The 21,081-nt window shown below is 36.6% G+C and overlaps 2 protein-coding genes across 14 annotated transcripts in view; one reads left to right on the top strand and one right to left on the bottom strand.

Annotated features, from left to right (window-relative positions):
- The window catches only part of ASB5 (ankyrin repeat and SOCS box containing 5), a 42,258-nt gene extending 36,533 nt beyond the window's left edge, over positions 1-5,725 (top strand). For all 11 annotated transcript variants that reach the window (XM_075751919.1, XM_075751916.1, XM_075751914.1 and 8 more), the window contains 4 exons: positions 1,091-1,241; positions 1,377-1,511; positions 3,582-3,773; positions 5,114-5,725. In XM_075751919.1, coding sequence (XP_075608034.1) covers positions 1,091-1,241; positions 1,377-1,511; positions 3,582-3,773; positions 5,114-5,241 — 606 coding nt within the window. In that variant the 3' untranslated portion in view covers positions 5,242-5,725. The remainder of the gene's footprint in view (positions 1-1,090; positions 1,242-1,376; positions 1,512-3,581; positions 3,774-5,113) is intronic.
- Positions 5,726-11,070: 5,345 nt separating this feature from the next.
- The window catches only part of WDR17 (WD repeat domain 17), a 66,002-nt gene continuing 55,991 nt past the window's right edge, over positions 11,071-21,081 (bottom strand). For 2 of the 3 annotated variants that reach the window (XM_075751910.1, XM_075751908.1), the window contains 9 exons: positions 20,825-20,964; positions 18,534-18,554; positions 17,400-17,511; positions 16,540-16,681; positions 16,350-16,452; positions 15,655-15,756; positions 13,946-14,041; positions 13,575-13,758; positions 11,071-11,907 (listed from right to left, as the gene is read on the bottom strand). In XM_075751910.1, coding sequence (XP_075608025.1) covers positions 11,788-11,907; positions 13,575-13,758; positions 13,946-14,041; positions 15,655-15,756; positions 16,350-16,452; positions 16,540-16,681; positions 17,400-17,511; positions 18,534-18,554; positions 20,825-20,964 — 1,020 coding nt within the window. In that variant the 3' untranslated portion in view covers positions 11,071-11,787. The remainder of the gene's footprint in view (positions 11,908-13,574; positions 13,759-13,945; positions 14,042-15,654; positions 15,757-16,349; positions 16,453-16,539; positions 16,682-17,399; positions 17,512-18,533; positions 18,555-20,824; positions 20,965-21,081) is intronic. The other variant, XM_075751909.1, reaches the window with a different exon arrangement.

Below are 21,081 nucleotides of genomic sequence, written 5' to 3'. Positions count from 1 at the left end.
TTTTGTCACACTGCACCTTTGTGCTCTTAAGATTTTTTGCTCTGAGTACAAAAAAGCACTTGCACTTTTCTGTACTTCTGACACAAGCTATCTCTTATCCCAAAACAAACACGGGACCTTACAGACCACTTTCACTACAATCTCTGCTGACATCAGAGTTCAAATGTATAGTTTCCCAAATCTCTGATCTTTGTGATAGAAATATTTATTGTCCTTACAATTCAGTTTTAAGAACCATGTAGAATATGTCTATGTAATAGAAGAATAAAATACATAGATGTTTTCCAAAACCAACTACTCTCCACTTCAGCCAGCAGAAGTGTTCTTCTGAAGATAAAAAAACTATAGATACTATAAACAAAACCATAAGAACAAATTTTGTTTTCCTATCTGAATTTTTTTAATACTTTTAATTGTTTTGGTGGGTTTGGGGGGTGCACGGAAGAGGATAGGCCGGAGTCCTGGAAGGACCTCTCTCCAAATACCTGTGCTCCTTCCTTTGGTATCATTAGCCCTCACAAATTTGCCTAGTTTATCTCCTCATTCTCTCACACGGGGAATATTCAGTTAACCAGTGAGGTGATGAGGTTGGTATTAAAATAGCGAGCCTGTACTATTACCTCTGTCTCCATCCTATGAAATACCACTCCAACTTGGAGATTAAAACCATGGAAGAAAATGGCAAATAACTTTCACATTTGATGTGGAGTTTGCATTCTTGACAGAGCTGTGGGGAGAAGGTTGCTATTATCCCGTTACTACACAGAGTGCAGATTTTCTGTATCAATGAAACAAGCTAAGTGCAATGACTTTTGAAAATTATTTATTGCCCAGATGTTGATGGGTGCTCTTTAGTATTCCAGGTGTATTTTGCTGTATTCCACATAGTTTAACAAGAATAATAGTAAACTGATTTCAACTGAGAGGTGTGGTGAGAGGAAGACAGTAGCACAGGGACTCAGCAGTTAAGCTACATTATTCTAACCAGTCATTTTTTTTTTTTGTATTTTAATGCAATTTCTAACTGTATCCTGTTTAAAAATTTACCTTTCTTTCAATTCTGTTCTTAAGTATTTTTTATATATTCTAGGTAAATGCTACAACAATTGACGGAGTGACCCCTTTATTTAATGCGTGTTCGAGAGGCAGCGCAGCGTGTGCTGAGCTCCTGTTAGAGTACGGTGCCAAAGCTCAGTGGGAGTCCTGTCTTCCGTCACCAACTCATGAAGCAGCCAGCAGAGGTAAGAAACTACCTGCTGAACAAACGTGGAGCAGTTGATGAATGTCTCGATAATAGCCTTAAGAAATGTGTCCGGTTTTGTCTCTGAGACAGCTTACTGAAGTCAAGCAAACTCTCTCGTGCTTTGTACTGACAGGTCACAGCGAATGCCTGGAGGTACTGATATCCTGGGGTATAGATGTTGACCAAGATCTTCCTCATTTAGGAACACCTCTGTATGTAGCATGCGTTTCACAGCAGATTCATTGTATTCGAAAGCTTCTTTATGCAGGTATGTCATGATTTAAATAAAAATATTACTAGTTTGTAAAATAAGCATACTGTACACGCCTTTGAAGTGAGCTGTGCTCAATCAATGCAACTAGAACCCTTGCTTGCAGGGTACTTCTAAGCTTATTCTGTAATGCGTGTTTTATTATAATAACTTACAATGTGTTTCACTCATAGCAAGCATGTGAGGGGAAAAGGGAGTGAGACCAGTAAGAGTGGGTGTTCCAAATTTTCAGCACCTACTACAGCTTTGTAGATGTTCATTTTCTGTAGGAAAACAAAGATAAAAAATCAGCTGTGAGAAAGGAATTTTATATAGTAACCATTGAGCTTTCAACAGAATTTTTATTAGTGGTGTAGTCCCACTCTTTTTCATCCTTCTGGATGTTCTGATTGATCTTTTTACAAGGCATAGAGGCTGAGCTGCAGAGAGAAGAGGTAAGGTAAAAGGCATTTGATCCTGAATTTCACATTTATTTAATCTACGGAAGAGAGATGTTGGAGGCCCGCTCTGTTTCAGCACAAGTCCAGGGACACAATCGACACAACTAAAGGATCATTTGCTGTGTTTCAAGTAATGAGATACAGGGCTTTTATGTCCTGTAAAGCAAGGAATGAAAAAATATATATAAATAATTACAGGCTTGCTATCATTGCACCAGAATTGTTTTTCTAGCTAATTGCAGGTTATTTAGAGCTTAAGCAAGCAGTTAAATTTTTTATCATTAAGTCAGGCTCCTTGTATGATTAACTATCCTATTTCATTATTTTTTATGATTAAGAACTGCAGAAGTATAATTAGCGTATTTTGGGATTCAAGTATTACCATACATTAAAAACAGTCACAGAAGGGCATATTCTGCATTCGTTGGTGCCCTGAAGTAGAAAGGTTATGTAAATTGAGAATATAGGTAACTACTTATGTTAATCTGAATGTTTTCATATTTGATCAGTTTATGAGGATGTACTAGAAGTTGACAAGCAAATAGACAATGAAATAAGCCAGAGAATGACACTCTGAAGTATTCTCCAATTGTTCATACTGAGAAGCGTGAGTTATTCAGGCTTCAAATCTAATTGCTAGGCCTGTGATATTATTAAATTATTTTACTCAAATGGGAACTAAAAAGGCAAAAATTGTTGATTCAGGGAGAAAAATTGGTATGGAAGCCAATTTTTGGTCTCCCAGGATCTGCAATGCTTTCTTAAGAAGTCTGGGTTTTTCTTCTGCTAGAATAGCCTAGAAAACTGTTGGGGCAAAGTCAGTTTTAGGGAGACTAACAGCTAACCTATAAGGGAAATGCTTCCATACTAGCTAGTTTTGTTTAACTCTTGTATGGTTAATTCTTTCTTGAATATGAATGTATTATTGCAAATTAATTTAGTCTTTTTTAATTTAAAATAAATTAGCGATTCCTTATTGATACAAAAGTGTAATAATTAGAATTCTGTGGATTGGGAGAATTAATGGTTTGGGGTTTTTTCCATGTTAGCTGTCTTGACTGTGTACCCCACCTTAATTAAAATTAAGTCCTTTATAGAAAAATCCTTGATAAAGATTGGATGGGATGGGAATCTATTTCAAACCCTTTGCCAGCTTAAACTCATGAAAAACTGTAAAGCATCCCAGTTAGATTCCTTCTTGAGTTGTGTACGTACAAAAATATAAATACTAAGCTTCAGTTTAGTGATTCTTTTTAAACACTTAAATGAGGAAAGTAGATTTTTATGTAGTGCAAATTTTCATAAACATGTACTTTTGTATAATTAGGGCAACAATGATGCTCACGTGACCCAATTTGATTTTTCTTTTCCTTCATTTTATAAAGTATTTTCCTTCAAAATCTAGTTGTGCTTACGTAATAAAACCTAGGATAAGTGTATGGGTTAAAAAAAACCCACTCTGATATGATGAGCTGTAATGCTATGCAATAAAATTAATCAAGTGGCTAAATTCACTGTGGTATTCTAGGACAGAGGGGGGTTTCGTTTGTTTTGTAACATCATCTTTACTCAATGACAATTTTAATTAATCTCTTCTTACATCTCTTTATGTGCATCTACCCACTAGGTGCCAATGTGCAGAAAGGAAAGCATTTGGAAACTCCACTCCATGCTGCTGCCCAGCATTCTAGTACAGAGATCGTAAACTTACTCCTTGAATTTGGGGCAGACATAAATGCCAAAAATACAGATTTTGAGAGGCCTGTTGATTTAGCTGCTCCAAGCAGTTTAGTGGAGAGACTGCTGCTTATCCATGAGGGTAAGTTTTCCCTGTGCGCTTTTGGTATTCTTAATCCCCACCCCCCAAAAAAACTCCAGCAAGCCAAACAACTCATGTTATAGAAGCTAACATTAAATTAATATATTAACATTCAGGAAAATACCTTTCTAACTATAAAAATACCCACTAATATTTAGTCTCAGGCCAAAGCCTGTTGACCAAGCAGCATCAGAATTTATACAAGCTGAAAAAGTATCATCTTGTGTTTATTAGGTGTTTACACAATTAGACATTAAAGCTACATTTGTATTGGCTGTTACAGACCTTGTTAAAAAGAAACAGAACGTTTCAAGTTCAGATTAAAAATATATTTAGTTTTGGCCAGCTGTCCCAATATTTTTAAAAAATATTTTTAAGTGCATATAAAGCACTTTATTTTGATTGTAGGCAAAAAGTATATTAAGTTTCATTTTCTAAATTTTCCTGACTGAATTATAAGTACCTGAGAAATAGGAGTCGACGCTTAAGAGTCCCTTAAAACTCTTAAAGGTCTGTTGCCTTAGAGAGAGTGAAAATATCCCAAAGGGAACTGGATTTGTTCAGACTGACCTATGTACAGTGTAAAAATAAGCCACAAGACAAAGGCAGGAAATAAGCAGAGAAACTATGGCAATAACCATGGGCATCTTTTTAGAGGTGAACTGACAAGTAGCATCGATTAATGTCTTTCTCCAGAAAACATCTCTGTAGTCTGAATGCTGTTAAAAAACATCCCCAAAAACAGTTGGTTATCACAAAATTACCAAGGCTAGCAGGATTTTTAAAAGCTACAGCAAAGATGTCAGAAAAATGAATTGGTGTGAAGTATGTACGCCAGAGAGAGATAGCAGGGTGTTCATTTCGAGGGAGCAAGGAGGCATCGAGGGACAAAGGCATTACCATGAGCTAGTAAGACCACTAAACAGGGTCGAGGATCTCAGGGTATGTTGCCTCCTTATTCTTGTTGCAGTGATGCATTGCTGGTGCCGTAGCATGTATTTCACCTGCTCTATGAATAAAAAAACCCCACCAAAACCAATCTACAGGTTTTTAAAGTTGTTGACATCAGATATTTTCTGGGAGCAGGTTTTTCATTTAAAAACACAAATTGTTTGCTGACCTGACCTTGGTTTTTTGAATATTTCCCTGATTATTAATAAGGTTTCATGAGCCCTAGTCTTTATCTTTGAGGGCAAAAAGGCAATGAAGGAAAAGGATAAATTTGCAAAATGTGAACTTTTTTTTTTTTTTTGAAATCCCATTACTATGCAAGACTGTTGTAAAACAACATACTGGCTTTTATAGTTGTATAATTAAACTCCTTTCTTTTTTGTTTGCAGCCACCCCATCTTCTCTTTGCCAGCTCTGCCGACTATGTATCCGAAATTGCATAGGAAGAGCTAGACTGCATCTTGTGCCACAACTCCAGTTGCCAACAATACTGAAGAATTTCTTACAGTATAGATAAAACAGTAATTAACTTTTAGAAACTTGAATAACGAGTACTTTTTCTTCTTTCTGTTTATTGTACATTTTATCTGAAGAACTGCTGGGCGGATACAAAGCCTTTTGCATATTACTTAAATAAATATATGTATCTCTGACACCTGGCGTTGGTATATAATAGTAATTGGGAGCCATTCAGCAACTGGTACCAAGGTGCTAACAGGGCTGAATTGAATAAGTGTGCTGATACTCTGGGAAATGATTGTATAGCTTAGCTTAACACTTACTAAATAGCTTTAGTGCTCTTAATTTTAAGTGTATTTATAATTTTAAAATCTGTTTGACACACCTGAACCACAAAGAATTTCTTCATTATTGTTTGTTAAGTTTGTCGGTTTGGAGTCATTATTTTATGTGTTTTTAAATTTCTATTGTTTGTGTACCTATAAATACTTGGTGATAGGTGCACTGTATACATTGATAAAAATAAAACAAATGGATGTAAATTTTTCTTCTTTTTCTTTATATAGATAAGTCATTAGAGAAACTTCCTTTATTTGTCCTCACTGCCTGTGCTGTGAATTGGAATTATGCTACTGTGAACATAATCACAATTTTTTCAGCCATGCGCGGTTTATAGATTCTCTGTTTATTAGTACAGTTAGTAACTTTAAAAATTCCAGAGGAATATTCCCCAAAAGCCTAAATGCTGAGATACTTTTGATCTCCTCTTGTAAAACAGAATTCTCTGGGCTCTTTCCTTATCTTTGCATAACAATGCTGTATCAAAGCTCATGGGCATATTAAATAATGATTTGCCTCAGAGGAAAAATTACTGAACTCCCAAGAGTCACTTTGGCAACCCGAGCACCCAGAATGCTCTAGCAGGCATTTCTGTGATCAGGTTGAAATTTTATTGTTCAGCTCTAACTAGAGAAGGAGTGCTGGCGTTAGAAAACGCAAAGGACTTCTGTCTCGCTCATGCTCTGGCATGGTGAGATGATCAGTCATGTCAAAAAAGGTGGTCTGACTACTTCATCGAAACACAGCACTCCTTTGCTCAGCCTCTCCATTTGGTCGTCCTTTGAGAACAGATTACTTCCTCAGTGACTGATACTCCATTCCTGCAAACCAAAGCACGAGACACTTGAAAATTTATGACTCGCCCTTGGTGATTCACCCTCTTCCATTCCTTTTCAGTGACTCCTTTCAGTATTTATGTTCCTACTGGAAAGATGGTAAGTGAGGAACTAACTGTAGAGGAAGTTTTCACAGAGAAGAATGCTTACTCAGTTGCTAAATTATATCCACCTAATAAAGAAGCGGCTCTCTGACACTTGCCCTTGTGATCTTAACTTGCTCCTGTTCCCTGTAAAAACTCCAGTGAGGGCCTCTGCTGGGGTCCCTGTAAAGTCAGATGCAAGTAAGAGGAACTGCTGAGGAGCCCATAATGTACATGCTCTGTAATGGTGCAAGTTGGGTGGTTTTGGTTTTCATCCAGAAACTAGTAATTTGTGGTTTTATGTATAATACCATTAGTGTGATGTGTAATACCATTACTGTGTAGCACTTCAAGAAACAAGGAAGTGCCGAGCCAACCCTGGCACTGTTTTCTATGTAGAATGAGATCATTTAGACTCTCACCTTCAGGTGCACACAGCGCTTTTCAAGTTTGACTCGAGGAAAAGTGTCATTAAAAAAAAAAGCTCCCTCACATTCTATACAAGAAGATTAGTTTTCAGCAAGCACGGCTATTCTGCAAAACACCTGTTTGAAACAAAACTAGATGATGTTGGAAGTTTTGCTGAGAGTCACATCAGAGTCTGTGTCGTCTCATTGCAAATAGGCATGCTCATGCTCTCGTGGCATCTGCAGTGTCTGTTCCCACCATTCCCACTGATCCTTGCCATCATCCAAAGAGCAAACAAGATCATCTTAAGAGTTTACAGGTATTCTCTTTAATTCTATGGAATGGTAGCCTAGCTAGAAGAGTCATCCAGAACTAGTTTACAGCAATATTATGACTTCAATTCCAGGCAATATGCAGTTATCAACAAAATCTTTAATCTTTTGCTACCAGATAATTATATGAAAATAGAGTCACAACCTGAGCCAAGTTGGATGGGCATCACTTCTGTTACTATGTAACAGGGACAAACAAAATAGGGAATGGCTGTTGTTGCCCTGGCAGGACTATCTGGCAGATCAGAGCACGCTAATGCCACATACCAAAAATACGTAGTAATGAAATACCTGACATTAATGTTTGGTAACATTCTTTCCAAAAAATGACCCCTTGTTTAGCCAGAAATGAAAGGAAACAGACTTGTTCCTCTTCTTATTATGTTTATACAATGAGGCTCTGATGGGTTGAATTCTTAGTATGAAATAAATGTTAATAATGTATTCATTAGGAACCGGGAGCTGAAGCAAACGTGTAACTGTGTCAGAGCACTGCTCAACTCTACCACAGCACACCCAAGTTTGGAAGGAGCCTTCTTTACTGGCTGAAGTATCTCTTACTATATGAATTATTACGGCAGCAAAAAAGTATCAGGGGACATTTTTCAGAAAACTTGTAGTGTAATATCTCCATGCTGCAAAGAAATCCAGCTCTGAAGAGACACACAGAGCCGGCACCGCACCGGCATCTCAGCACAGGGAACACATTTACGGTGCGTTTTCACGCCGGTGCTGCCCCCCCCCCCCCCGCGGGGCCGCTCCCGCCCAGGGGCCGCCCGGCAGCGCCCGCAGCCCCGCCCGCCCCGCCGGGGGACGGAGCCACCGCCAGCACCGACCGCGCCGCCCGCCGCCGCGCTGCGGCCGTTGCCGGGAGGCGGCCGGCGGGGGGGCGGCGGCGGCGGGAAGGGGGGTTCTGCCCCGCCGGCTGCACCCAGGCGCCGGGCCGGGGGGGGCTGTCTCGGCGGGGGTTCTCCAAGGGGTACCTACCCGGTGGCGGAGAGCCCGTCGCGCTGCTGCCCCGCCGACGTCCAGAGCCTGCGGAATCACACCCTCAGAAGATGGAAGTGCTTTAGCTTTAGGTGTATATAGGGCTAAAATGCTGCTTTCATAAGGAAAGAGGAGGGCTTCTTTTACTATCTATCTATAAAACTGTACTCCCCCCCCCGCATCTAGATTCCTCAGAAAGACGAGGCAAATCAGGTGTTTATTTCAAAAGAAACCGGCTGAAACAAGCTGGCAGCTCCTGTTAAGATGGATGCTTGGCACCTCCCAGGAGGCCACCGAAATAGATCAGCCAGAGAGTGGAGCTTTGAAACACAAATCCTATTCCAATTACAGTAGTGTCGACTACATCATCAACCACCCCAAAGTTAAGTTTACTGTCTGTTAAAATGGAAAAACCTCTTTGAAATCATCATATTCCAAAATACAGCTTTTGTTAATATTCCTTAATTCCTGCAATACTGCAGTTTACTCGTATTTATAACATTGCTTTGCCTCATCTTCAGCTTCATTTCTTCCTAGAGCTGGCTTACTATTTTATCAGTGAATTTTTCTGACACAGATGTTACCGCTAGAGCATTAGAAGCCACAAGGCAGAATTGTTACATGTGAAGTTTTCACTATGTCTGAAAGTGTACTTCATGTCTGCGTATCTCCACTTACTGTGCAAATGCATACTGGTCCTCACAACTGCTTTTCTAAGTCTCTTCCCCACCCTGTGTTTTTATTAATTTTTATCTAGACAAAGATGACCTTGGATTTCATTTCCTTCCTACATAAACATATAAGCTTCAAGGTTTGTTTTTTGCTTGTTTTTTTTTTTTTTTTAAAAAAACCTCACAAACTAATGCCTATTCTGAAAAAAAGTATCTAGTTTTGTTTTCTGCATAAAGAATGGAGTTCTTGCATTAGTGTCACCTTAAATTGTTGTAATTCTGGATTTACCCAATGAAGAAATTCAACAACATGGATTTAAAGTGTCATATCTCATTTCAAAGGCAGTCTTTGCTATGGGAAGACTTTACAGCATGATAGATTTTTCTTATTGTTTTGGAACCCACCTGGCAAAGTCCCACATGTGACTGCAGCCTGTGAAGCTTATAAACAGATTCTTTCAACATAACAACGAATTTGATTTTGTAGGGATAAAGTGATGTTAAACTTCACTGAGATTTAATAGTAATGGGAAAGCACTAGTAGCTGTATAGCTTGATAAATTTGTTCTGTAAAAGTCATGTTTCTATTTGAATGAAGAGTCAAACAATCATTTGAAGACAAAGGATTCTTTAATATTAAGGGGAAATATCTGTATTTGACTAGCTGTGCCAGACAATGAAGTCACACATTAGCAAACAATCTGAAATTATTTTTTGAAAATGATGAATCTATAGTTTGACAGTTGCAACCACAGGTGTAGCAGTAGACACAATTACAGCCTTTCTTCCATGTTCCCCTCACTCACCACATGGGGTACAACCACCTTAAAGAAAATGCAACCTCATTTTATTCACAATGACTGTTACTTGGTGGATTCCCAACATAAAAAGTGCCCTTTGGCTTAATTTTTGTATTTCAGCAATGAAGGAGTTCTTAATCCTCACTCTCCAATTTAAAGAGGCAGTAGATTTGTCTCAGATTCCATGTTAAGCCACAATTTATGCACAACAAATTGATGTGGTTATACTACATATTGTAAGATATTTAATCTGTGAAATATTGGTAAAAATCCTTAGGACAGAGCAAAATATTTTAAATATAGTAGAGTGGCAGTTGAATCCATCATTGGTCATGGGGCTGCGTGTTCAATTCCTACCTTTGCTCTCCAATTCTGTATTAACAACTTCTACACATAAGGTTGTACAATTTATGTGCTAAGACATAGCTATAGTCTTTCATTTGACAGAAACAACCCATCAGGTACTGACTGCTAGAAAATTCTTTCAAAAACTATGAATTTTTATTTCTGAAATCCAACTCTCCTTCCCCAAGCTCCACACAGTTAAACAAAGGAAAACATTTTCCAAACAATACCTGCAAAGAGTAAAACATTCTGTTCCAACATCCAAAGTATGTACAAACATGTTTTTGTAAAGGTTACAAAACAGCTAAGCTTTGCCCCCAGCATATTCTTACACCAGAAACCCTGTAATAATACTCTAGAACATTGACAGAATGAACTTTAAACTTTTTAAAGAAAAAAAACCCCAAAAAACCAAAACACAGAATTTTTTTATTTCTAATCTCCATCCCACCTTTCCAGCATGGTGGCATTGTTATTTCTAGTTAAATGAGGGCATTGCTTACCTCTATAGTGAGGATTTTGTTGGACAGGGTCTGCTAAAAGAGACCTTGTGTTATTTCCAGTTCTACAACAGTTTCTTTTGAAATAGTGCTGCCAATTTTTAATTGCAACTCTTTTATATTTTATGTAACAATCAGGATTTTAAAATTTATTCTACAGCAGCAGTAAAAAATATAACTGATAAAGGAGATTTCTGATTGTGTGCCATCAATTAAGCTAATAAAGATTATTATAACCACGGCATTTTTTCTACAGGTAATTCTGATTGCAAGAATTATTAGTAAGAATAATTATTAATAAGAATAGGCATACGATTTGTCTTATGATAAAATGATATACTAGACACAACTTTAAAACTTAAATATTCTTAGTATCCTATTGCCATAATTTTCTTTCCATTTGAGCACAGCTTTAGTAAATAAAAATATATGCACAAGTATTTACTTCTGGTCTGTCATACCAATATGTATATATTTATAACTAATACAAAATGTAAAAAGAAAACAAGTATTTTAAATGTACATAACATTTAAATAATTTCAATACATTTGCTGTTTGTTCCTTACAAATCCTTTGTTTAAAAAAAAAAAAAAAATTTTATAAATATATTTTAGCTTCCAGTGAAAGTATAAGGGGGACAGTTGCCAAAGATGAACTTATTGGAAAATAGAATTATATAATCTAGATATTCAAACCTATCTAAACAAAACACTAGTAAACATCTTTGTACTGCTATTGAAGCACAATAACTAATGGATGAAAAAATCATTTAAGCACTTTTTAAACTTTACTTTTGCTATAGAATCCTGTGTGTAAAAATTAGTTAAAATTAAAAAGGGGGACACAATGTGTGAAACAGCCGCAGGATTCCAGTTATTCTAAAAACAGGTTGCAGTGGCTGTCAATAAAGTCATTCTATTATTATGTATTTGAACGTGTGTTTATGGATTTCACAGTTTGTTATCAGTATTTTGATAATGTGCAGATAGTTGCTTACTTCCTTTACAAGGCATTACACAGAGCTGAGTGAAATATGTCTGTATTGTCTGACAACACTATTCTTATTTAAAAAAAAAAAAGACATGGCTGTCTATGAAGTTAAAATTTTTTTTTTTTTCTTTGGATTCTCAAATAACTTTTTCTTTGGATTATCAACAAACCTTTGTATAGAAATCCTTTTCTTATTCTCATTTTACAATTTTCAAAGTCCAAGTAATTGCCCTTTGGCAAATCAAGGTTAAATCCATATTAACCTCCAGAGTGTTATTTTCAGTACTACAAAGTACAGAGGAAAGCACCTCATCAAAATGGGTTAAGTCGTATTCCTGTTCCTAGTGGTGAAAAAGGATTCACTTTGGCCCACATCAAAGCATCATTCAGTGAAACAGCAGATTTTCCATCTTCAAGGAAAAACACTGGACCCTGTACAGCAAAAGTGTTTGGGGAGGGAAAGAAAAAAGAAAGTATACGTGTATTGCATAAAGGCTACCGCAACAGAGAGCACAGTTTGGTTTATCTAAGTAGGACATGAAAGCCTGATTTACAACTATCATCTACGTTCGTGCAAAAATTGTACCCCACCACCTTAAAGCTTTGATAATAGTTACACATTATAAATTGAGCGAACTTGTTATGTTCCAAAATCTGGAGACCCAACTTCATAAGTCTTAAATTTTCAGGTTTTTTAATAATTGTGGTATTTCATATAAGTTTGTCATTTATTCCAGAGTTAAATTTAGCCTGAATTAGAGTCTGAGACAACAAGTGTTATTCTTTCAGAGTACTGTATGTATTTCATTGTATCTGTCACTACCTGCACTGATCTGTGCAATTCCCAATGTACAAAAACACCATGCCTTCATGAATTATTTGAAAATATAGAGTCTACATGCAGTCTGCAGAATAATTTCAAATGTACACTATGAAAAGCAAGGAAAAAATACTAGTTTATCGGATGGAAGAAGAGCTATTTGCCAATGTCTTCATTTAACAAAACATGATCTCAAAGCTGTAATTTAGTTTAAGTGCCTTCTTAAAGAGCCATGCTCTTCGAACTCTGCTACTTAAAACTTGTAAACCCAAGCAATTAGGCTATACCTCAGTATTAACTAAGTGATTTGTGAGTTGCTCTACATGCCTAAAGCAATGACTCCTAATGTTCACTGATCTCGAAATAAGGATATTGTAGATGACAAGGCAGTGATACTGTATTTGCTATTCTTGTTGAATGGATTCTAAGCAAGTGTTGAGAGCATAGCCAGAGACCATTGGTCTAATGTGCAAGTGTTGGCACCAAGTTTTTTGACACTAGATAGCGTGCAGTTGTGAATTTTGTTTACCTCAAAAATCCCGCTAGCATTTTGCAATCTGCAATTTCTGATGCAAAACCATCCCTCTTAATCCCCGAGCAACACTGTTACTCTTTGGGCTGGCATCTTGCACTGGACAGAGGAAACAGACTTAGCCTCATGTAAGAGAGTAAATTCACACTGAGGCACTGTCTGGAGACAGGAGCCTGAGAGCAGTGTTTTCAGGCTCTGTCAATTTTCCTTTTATGGAAAAAACAACCTATACCCAAGAGGTGTTATAAGGATTAGTACGTTTTGATTGTTAAGCTCTATGTGGTGATGAATACATATATTTGAATATTTAGTCTTCAAATATTGGGTTTTAATTATTCATGAATTACAAGTATTATAGCATGCATTTCCATAATGATAAATACTAAAAATAGAATAATGTTAGTATGTGGTTGAGAATAAATACTGCCTGCTACCACACCACAGCTTGACTAGAACCCAGGAGATTAAGTTGCCTGCACTTTAGAACATTTGGCAAAGGAAATCTGTCCTTCCCACGGAAATTAAAACAATTTGGATTGGGAAACTAGGCAATTATTTGATTGGGCAATTCTTCTACATAGGCTTTCTTATACAGATGTCATCAGCAGTTGTCCTCTTTAACTTCTGCTACTGTGTGTGACAACAGGGAAAACATTTTTCCTCCCAAATGATGGGAGGGACCTTAGATTTATGGCAACCTCACAGCTAGTCAATGCTGTCACTGAGAAAGAATGCCTGAAGCCGTACCTGTATCCTTAGCCCTGTCAAACAAGAGACGTGAACATCTGAATGACTGGGAAGATTTGATCCAGTGACATAGTCTGGCCCAACCATTCCTTTCAGAGGCTCCTCTTGCACTCGTGATATGAGCATCGAATACACTCTCCTCTGCAATTCAGATGGTGGGGTGCATGGCAATTCATCAGTCGGCCTATGAACAAAAAACCCACTTGTTTTTCAACTATACATCTTAATTTGTGTTAGAAATTAAGAGCCACAAAGCACTCATTTTTTACATTCATATTCAGATTTTACCAAGGAAATAAATACTGTATTTACAACTAAACATTTAAGTACTAATAGTCTCATTCATGGCAATTTTAGATTTTTCCACCTACTTGTTGAATTGAGTACAAGCTCTCCATGCATCTAGTTCCTCAGAAAGCTGTTCAATTTTCAAAGGTACAGATACTTCCCGTCTTTTTAAAAGCTGACTGAAAAGGAATGCAAATAATTAAAGTCCAAATTCATTCTAACAATGAATATTTTCTTAAAAGAAAAACAAGATAGTAGTATTATAAAACTATTTTTGATTAGATATGGAAATTTACAAAAATAAATTGATCTTTCATGATAATCACTATATTAAACCTTAAAAATATTAATTTACTAGATATAAAAGTATACCTTTTCATTTAAGTTTGATTTTACACCTTCTTATTTAAGCTTGTCTTTAATTAGCTCTATTTTTTTCTTTATATTTTAGCAATGACAACTTTACGAAAATTAAGGGCCCATTTTGCCTATATATAGTAGATAAAGCAGTAGATATGATAAAAATACAGTTAGAGTAACATGGTTCAATGCACGTTCTGGGACAGCCTTGCTTCACCTGATCACTTGTGGAAAACCATTTCAAAACCCTTGCAAGTCGATGTACTTTTTATTTATAAAAATATAATACAAGGGACAATTACTACCTGACCTAATTCATCAAACTTCCATTTGTGCTGGGATTCATTAAAAATATCCAGCTTAAGCATATAACTGTCTAGTTCAAGATAGGCTGGAACCTAAAAATCTATTAAAATATTGGGCAATCTGAGGAAAAAAAAAAAACAAACCAAACTTAGAGCAATATTGTTCTGTGGTTCTTTAAATCCCAGGAAAACATAAAGCTTGACAGCCAAAGTATCACAAACTGAGTCTCAAAGACGGCTTGTAGGCAATTCTGATAAAATATCAGAAGGTGTAGGAAAGCTAACAATTCTAGTAAGGTTTGAAAGGACTGGACAATATATATGCAACATTTATTCTTGATGAAGAAATAAATGAGCTGAAATTGTTAGCAAAGCTACAGTTGTCAGTTAGAGCAGCTAGCGGAGCAGTAACAGCTAGAACACCACCAACACAGTTTGCACTATGAAATCAGTGACAACTTGGAGCTGACCGCGCTACCCAGCAAATCAGGCGACAAAACCTGATTTGGGATTTGACAGTCCCAAATTGTGAGGGAGAAACAGAAATTACCTGGATAGTAGTATTGTTACCAAACCAGACAGAAAAACTAAACAATTGTGGTTATACTCAGAGGAAGGGATACTAAAGTATTGTAGGTAAGCCTATTTTATTTACCAGATAAGACAAAGATTATTGATCTTAATCTTTCTCCTTTCAAGTCCAAATTGGTCTGTTCAAGTCCAAGTGGCACAACTGGGGTCAAGTGGGTTTGGCCAAGCTGGATTGGGCTGGGTTAAGCCAAGTCTGGTCAAGTCAAGTGGGCTGGGTCAAGTCAACCAAGTCTGGTTGCATCAAGTGGGCCAAGACAGGTCACATGAAGTGAGTGAGGTTAAGTTAAGTGGGTGACGGCAAGTCAAGTCAGTTGGGTCAGGCCGAGCTGGTTCAGGTCAGTCAAGTCTAGTCAAGTGCGCCTACTCAGGTGAGTGCAAGTCAGGTGACTGGTTGGGGTTGAACTAGGCCAAGTGGGCAGGACTAGGCCAGACCAAATGGGCTAGGTCAAGTGTATCAAAGCCTGGGAACATTAGGCATTGGCATACACCGTAATAGGGACTGAGATTTCTCAGTGTTAGTGAAAACATAATATTACCTTGTATACTCATAAAGTGCAGGTACAATGCTATTGTACTGTCTTCTGATAGCCAGCAAAGCCCCAATGTAACCACATAAAATCAGCAACTCATTCCGAAACCTATAAATGGAAAAGTATTAATCATTAACAATAACAAGCATTTGCAAAACCATTAAACCAAATTCATATTCAAATTATAATTTTAAAACCTGATTTAACCATCCATCTTTTGTGAAGAATATACATTTGCTGATTATGCTTACTTTCTGTGTAATGTAATCATTAAAACAAACTCAATCTGCTTTATATTGATCTCAATTATTAAATTTTAAATAGCACATACAACATAGTTATTAAGCACAATCATGTAAAGTTACAAAACCAGTATCACTCATCTCTTCTGTGATAAAACTCCAAATGTAAATAAAATTGCCCTACACATTAGTGTGGACTTCAGTTTTACCAAGCGTCCCCACAGGCCACAGATAAATGTTAAGCTTTTTGCTCCTTTTAGTTTTTCACATGCACACCTGTGCAGGCACTCAGGCCTAGCTGCAGCTCCCTGTCATAAAGGTGAACCACAGTTCAATTTTTTTGTACCCGTCTTCTGGTAAACAAAAAATTATACTAACAGTGTGCACATATATTTTTTTAATTCCAAAAGTTCCCTGTAATGAAACTTCCACTTTTATAAGTAAAGAAAATATACTCACTCACTACATTTATGCAACACTAATCGTTCAGTGCGTATGTAACTTAGCAGATCAAGATATGGACAGACTGAATCTAAAGTCCAATCTGAGCCACAAAGTTGTTCTGTTGAAAAATAGAAACAACATATCTCAAGAGACAAGCTATACAAATGACCGGTGCTTTAAAAGGTTTCTTCATCCAAGTACCTACCTTTCACATACTGAATGCCAATAGGGAGAGCCTTTTCAGGTTCTGCGCTTAACAGATAGTACTTTATAGTTTCAAATATATCCCCATCTGCCTGAATTGTCTCTGCCAATCGCATACATTCTTCTACATCAGGAAGATTGCACTGGAAAACAAAGATTTTGCCAAAGCATCATTGTCACGTTCAAGCAATTCTCTAAGATGCCGAGAAATACTGAAGTTTGCACCTAACAATAAGATCAAACTCTGTCTGAAAGAAGAGTCATTGTTTGAAGGGCACACTTGCATATAATGTGCATTAAGCCATCTACACCAGAGAACAACACAGGAGGAGAAGGTTCTGTAACATTAATTTAAGCAGTATCAGTTTCCATTGCTAGTGTTTTTGTGAACTATTGCTTAATAGATGTGCAGTCCGAGTTGAACATTAAGGGATTTAGTGGAGCAGACCCTTCTGCTGCTGAAGGGGAAAGGGAGGGTTTAAGGACGTTACAGAGATAAGATGTAAAACAATTCAGGATAGTACAGAAAGCTGATCTGCCAAGACATGATTAGGCTGCACTCCAGTGATGATGAGGTTATAAGTCATACTGATAGGTAACTCTAAAGATCATAAACTACTTCAGGAAGTAACCTGTGTCATAGAAAGACTACACAGAGTAAAATTAAAGAACTAAAGTTCTTCTTGTGCAATACAGAAAATAAAGTTACTGAAGACTAAAAGAGCAAAAATGAATATGTAACATATAAGAGTGTGACAAATTCATTTTACAGATTTATTTGGTTTTAAATTTTCTGAAATTAGTAAACAGATCAACACATAACCTCTTCATAGCATTCAGGTAAATTCTTTTTCATTGTACCTTTTCATGCAGGTCATTTATTTCTGCTACGCATCCAGGATAAAAAGCACATAGTTTTACTAACTGCAGTTTATTATCAGGAATCATCATAAGAAGATCAGCTGCTAAATCCCTGCACAAACAGAAGATGAATGTTATTACTCTTGCTGGTTTGCAATAGGAGGAAACTGTTTTCTCTTTTACATTCCTTTTATAACAAAGAGTTTTCTGAAAAAAGCTACTATTTCCAGAGAACAGCAGAAGCAACCTCAGTCTCTAAGACTATTTTGGTGCAATAAATGAGGCTTAATCTATTAATCTTTTCTGAGAAGTCATGTGTTAATTTTCTGTTGCTTCAGTTGGTTGAATTAAACAGCTACAGCTGTGCAATCCTCAAGCATCAGAACCACCTCAAAGTGAGATGGAAGAATATGTGAGCACGGATGGGAAGGAAGAGTAGGACTCATCCAATCTGAAAGAAGGAAAGATGTTAATGTGGCTCTGTGTCATGAAACCATCCTCAAACTTCCAGGGTTCTAGAGTTCCATGACAGCAGCATAAAGCACCTCTCAGTCATCCAGAATGGCTAGTGCTTCTGTGACATTAAAAAAAGAGAGATTATACAAGGAAAAAACGTGATACCTATTTTCACCTTTCTGAAAGGAAAACTGTGCTTTGAAAAACTGTGTTTTAGCAACCTGACGTTTCTATTCCTAACTTTTTTTTTTTTCCTATATTCCTAACTTTTTACCATTTGTTACCCCCTCCTTAACACAACAAGCAGCTGCAGGGAACAAATGTAAATATTAATAAGTTATTTTGAAACAATTATCCTATTGAGCTTTTAATGACTGGTTATTCTGTTTGTTCTGTGACTCTTCTACTCATGCAGACATAATTTGTCCTGTGACTCACAAAATTGACTTGCTCCTGTGTAAGGCAAAAAGTCTACTGAGTTGCCCTGGATTTTCAGAATGTGGTCCTTGTCTTAAAAATGTTCAGGTAAGCTACTGTCCAATATTTGCAACTGCTTTCTATCCCACTTTCAAGTATTGATCATAATTAAAAAATTAGAACACTTAGTTTAAGCTTATTTTTAGCATTAGTAAAGTCACAAGCTTTTCAAATCTCTCTTTCTATAAACAAGCAAAATACCTGTATCCAAGTGATGGAAAGCTAAAAAGGAGATATTGAAACAGTCATGAACAAAACTTTGGTTTGTATTCTTACTTCACAGAGGAAAAATCTAATAGAAAATAATTAAACTACACCAGCAAGTCTAAGGGTCAGGTTAACCAATTTTGTTTAACAACAACAACAAAATCTTTCCAATGCCTTTTGACAACCTAAAGAAGCTAATGCCAAAAGGTCTTTGGAAAATCTGTTATACTATTACCATGCAATAGCCACTTTTCCAAGAAATAGAAAGGCTCATTCAGAATATAGCATATTTCACAAGTTCTTAAATTATTTTCAAGATCAGTTACTCACAAGTACTCATCTTCATAGGCAATTTAATTTTTTTTTTTTAAAGTGAGTAGAAATTGCTCAGCCCAAAAACTGAAATTAAATGTTTATTTTAAAAAAAATCCAAAGAAGCCTTCATATAATGGCCTACAAATTGTGTTACCTGGAATGTTTTTTTAAGAATCAAACTGAAACCACTGTCAGTAAAAAGAACAAAATCAAGTGACTAATACTGCATATGCAGACTCAGCATCTCAAGTAAAATACCACTAGCCTTCTGAATAGCAGAAGGTTGCTTTTAACAGTGTTTAGGTGCTAAACATAATTATAATTAAAATTAAAATGGTGTTCTTAAAGACTCATACATTTTCCCAAGGCTGTAGATTTGGAAAGTTGGGGAAGGGTATGAATGTTTAAGTTTTGACTTTTTTGCTTGGATTTTATATTTTTAGAAGTGCTCTAAAACACAAAATCCAAGAAAAAACCCAACAAGACAAAAAACTCAGAAAAACATTCCACCAATAACTGATTTCATTACTAACCCATCAAGGTCCTTTTGGCATTCCCTGAAGTGTCTACAGGTAAGTTTGTCTCTACAATGAAATGTTTCCAATTGATGGATATCCCTAAGCATAACAACCAGTAAAACCAAAAAGGGAGCCATTCAAATATCAGAGGCCCTTGAACTTCAGCTTCCCCACACATGATCTTATACATGCAGTGGACCAAGGGGATTTTGCTGTGCCAGTATCTCTGTGTTAAGAGAATCAGGAATACCTGATCTTTTCCTACAGAGTAGAAAAATATTCTGTAATGGCTGCAAATCAGAATCCAGGATTGCAGGGTGTAGCGGTAATAGGTGTTCAGGATAGCATATGAAACCCACTGACAAATCCAGATGTATACTTGGGCAATATGCAGTACACCAATTTAAAATTTTATTCCATATACCCACGTAGACTTCAGTGTACACGTGCTGTAAGTCTGCAGAAGTTTTATGTACACACAGGTAAATGCCCTACTATTATAAGTACTTGTGACAGCACGGAGATCAGAACAAGCTTTTGTTATGGAACTGGAAAAAATATACACTGTATAAACCGCCTTGTTAGAACTAGTGCAATGCAGACATGCTAAATCATTGCAAAACCAAAGCAGTAAATAATTCATTTCTTATTTTATCTTTTTCTACAATGCTTCATTGTCTAAGGCTAAATGCTCTGTAGAGAGCAGTTCCACTATGTTTCTCTCAGGCTACCTCTAATGCTTAAGCAAATACCAACTGTAACAGAAAAACTGATCCTCAATTGCAATATCTGTTTAAGCACACATTTTCTATGAAATGTTAATTCTGAAAAAAACACAGACCAAAACTGTATCCTTCAATGTAAAACCACTACAAGGAGGAAAAGAAAATTTAGCAGAGATAAGTTTCCCCTGTATGCAACAGGGAAATGACCTACTCCTGCAGAATTAAGTAGCAATCTTGTTTCACCCTTAAATCTTGTCACCTGTCTTGTATTCCCAATACCAATATAAAATAATTCCTAAGTCTCTTAGGTTTTTATATTTTTCAAGCAAGTACTAAAAAAAAATAAAAATCACTTCACAGATCCTACTTAAGCTTCTGTTCCTTTTGACTTTATAATTCAATTTAGCTTTACTTTGGCTGAAGCAGTCATTTTCACTCAGTACTATGCTACCTATTGCCCAAGTATGTAGGTTTTTTCAGCAGGTTTCATGCTGTTTGACAATGACTCTTCTCTCATTTGCAATGCATACATAATGTATTTTCAGATTAAAGCAGAACATTTGCATGCCCTGTGCTTCAAAGGTCTAATACAGCAATTCTTATTCAAGCAGCAATTCTTACTCTATGCCAATGGTGGTTTGGTGTCTATAAGTTTCAGAATGAAACATCTTTATCATTTTGTCAGGGGGGAAAAAAAAAAATCTTCTTTGGATTAAGAAATTCTTACCATGTTGTTACTGTCATACATTTTCTTGCTAGTAATTCTAGGGCATAATGTGTTGCTTGTGCTGCACTTTCTCCTAAGACAGTACCCACACTGATTGCCAACTCCAGTTCATTTCCACGAATCAGGTTTGCCATCGCAAGCTTGCTCAATGAAAAAATTATATCATTAAGGAACACAAGCATTCTGGGGGATTCACCATGTTGAGCATATGACATTCATTTACAAGACTGCTTTTTACAGAAGGAAAAAATATGCAT

This window comes from Balearica regulorum, chromosome 4, assembly GCF_011004875.1.
Source record: "Balearica regulorum gibbericeps isolate bBalReg1 chromosome 4, bBalReg1.pri, whole genome shotgun sequence".
In the NCBI taxonomy this organism is placed as follows: domain Eukaryota; kingdom Metazoa; phylum Chordata; class Aves; order Gruiformes; family Gruidae; genus Balearica; species Balearica regulorum.
This window is presented reverse-complemented; position numbering and strand designations above follow the sequence as displayed.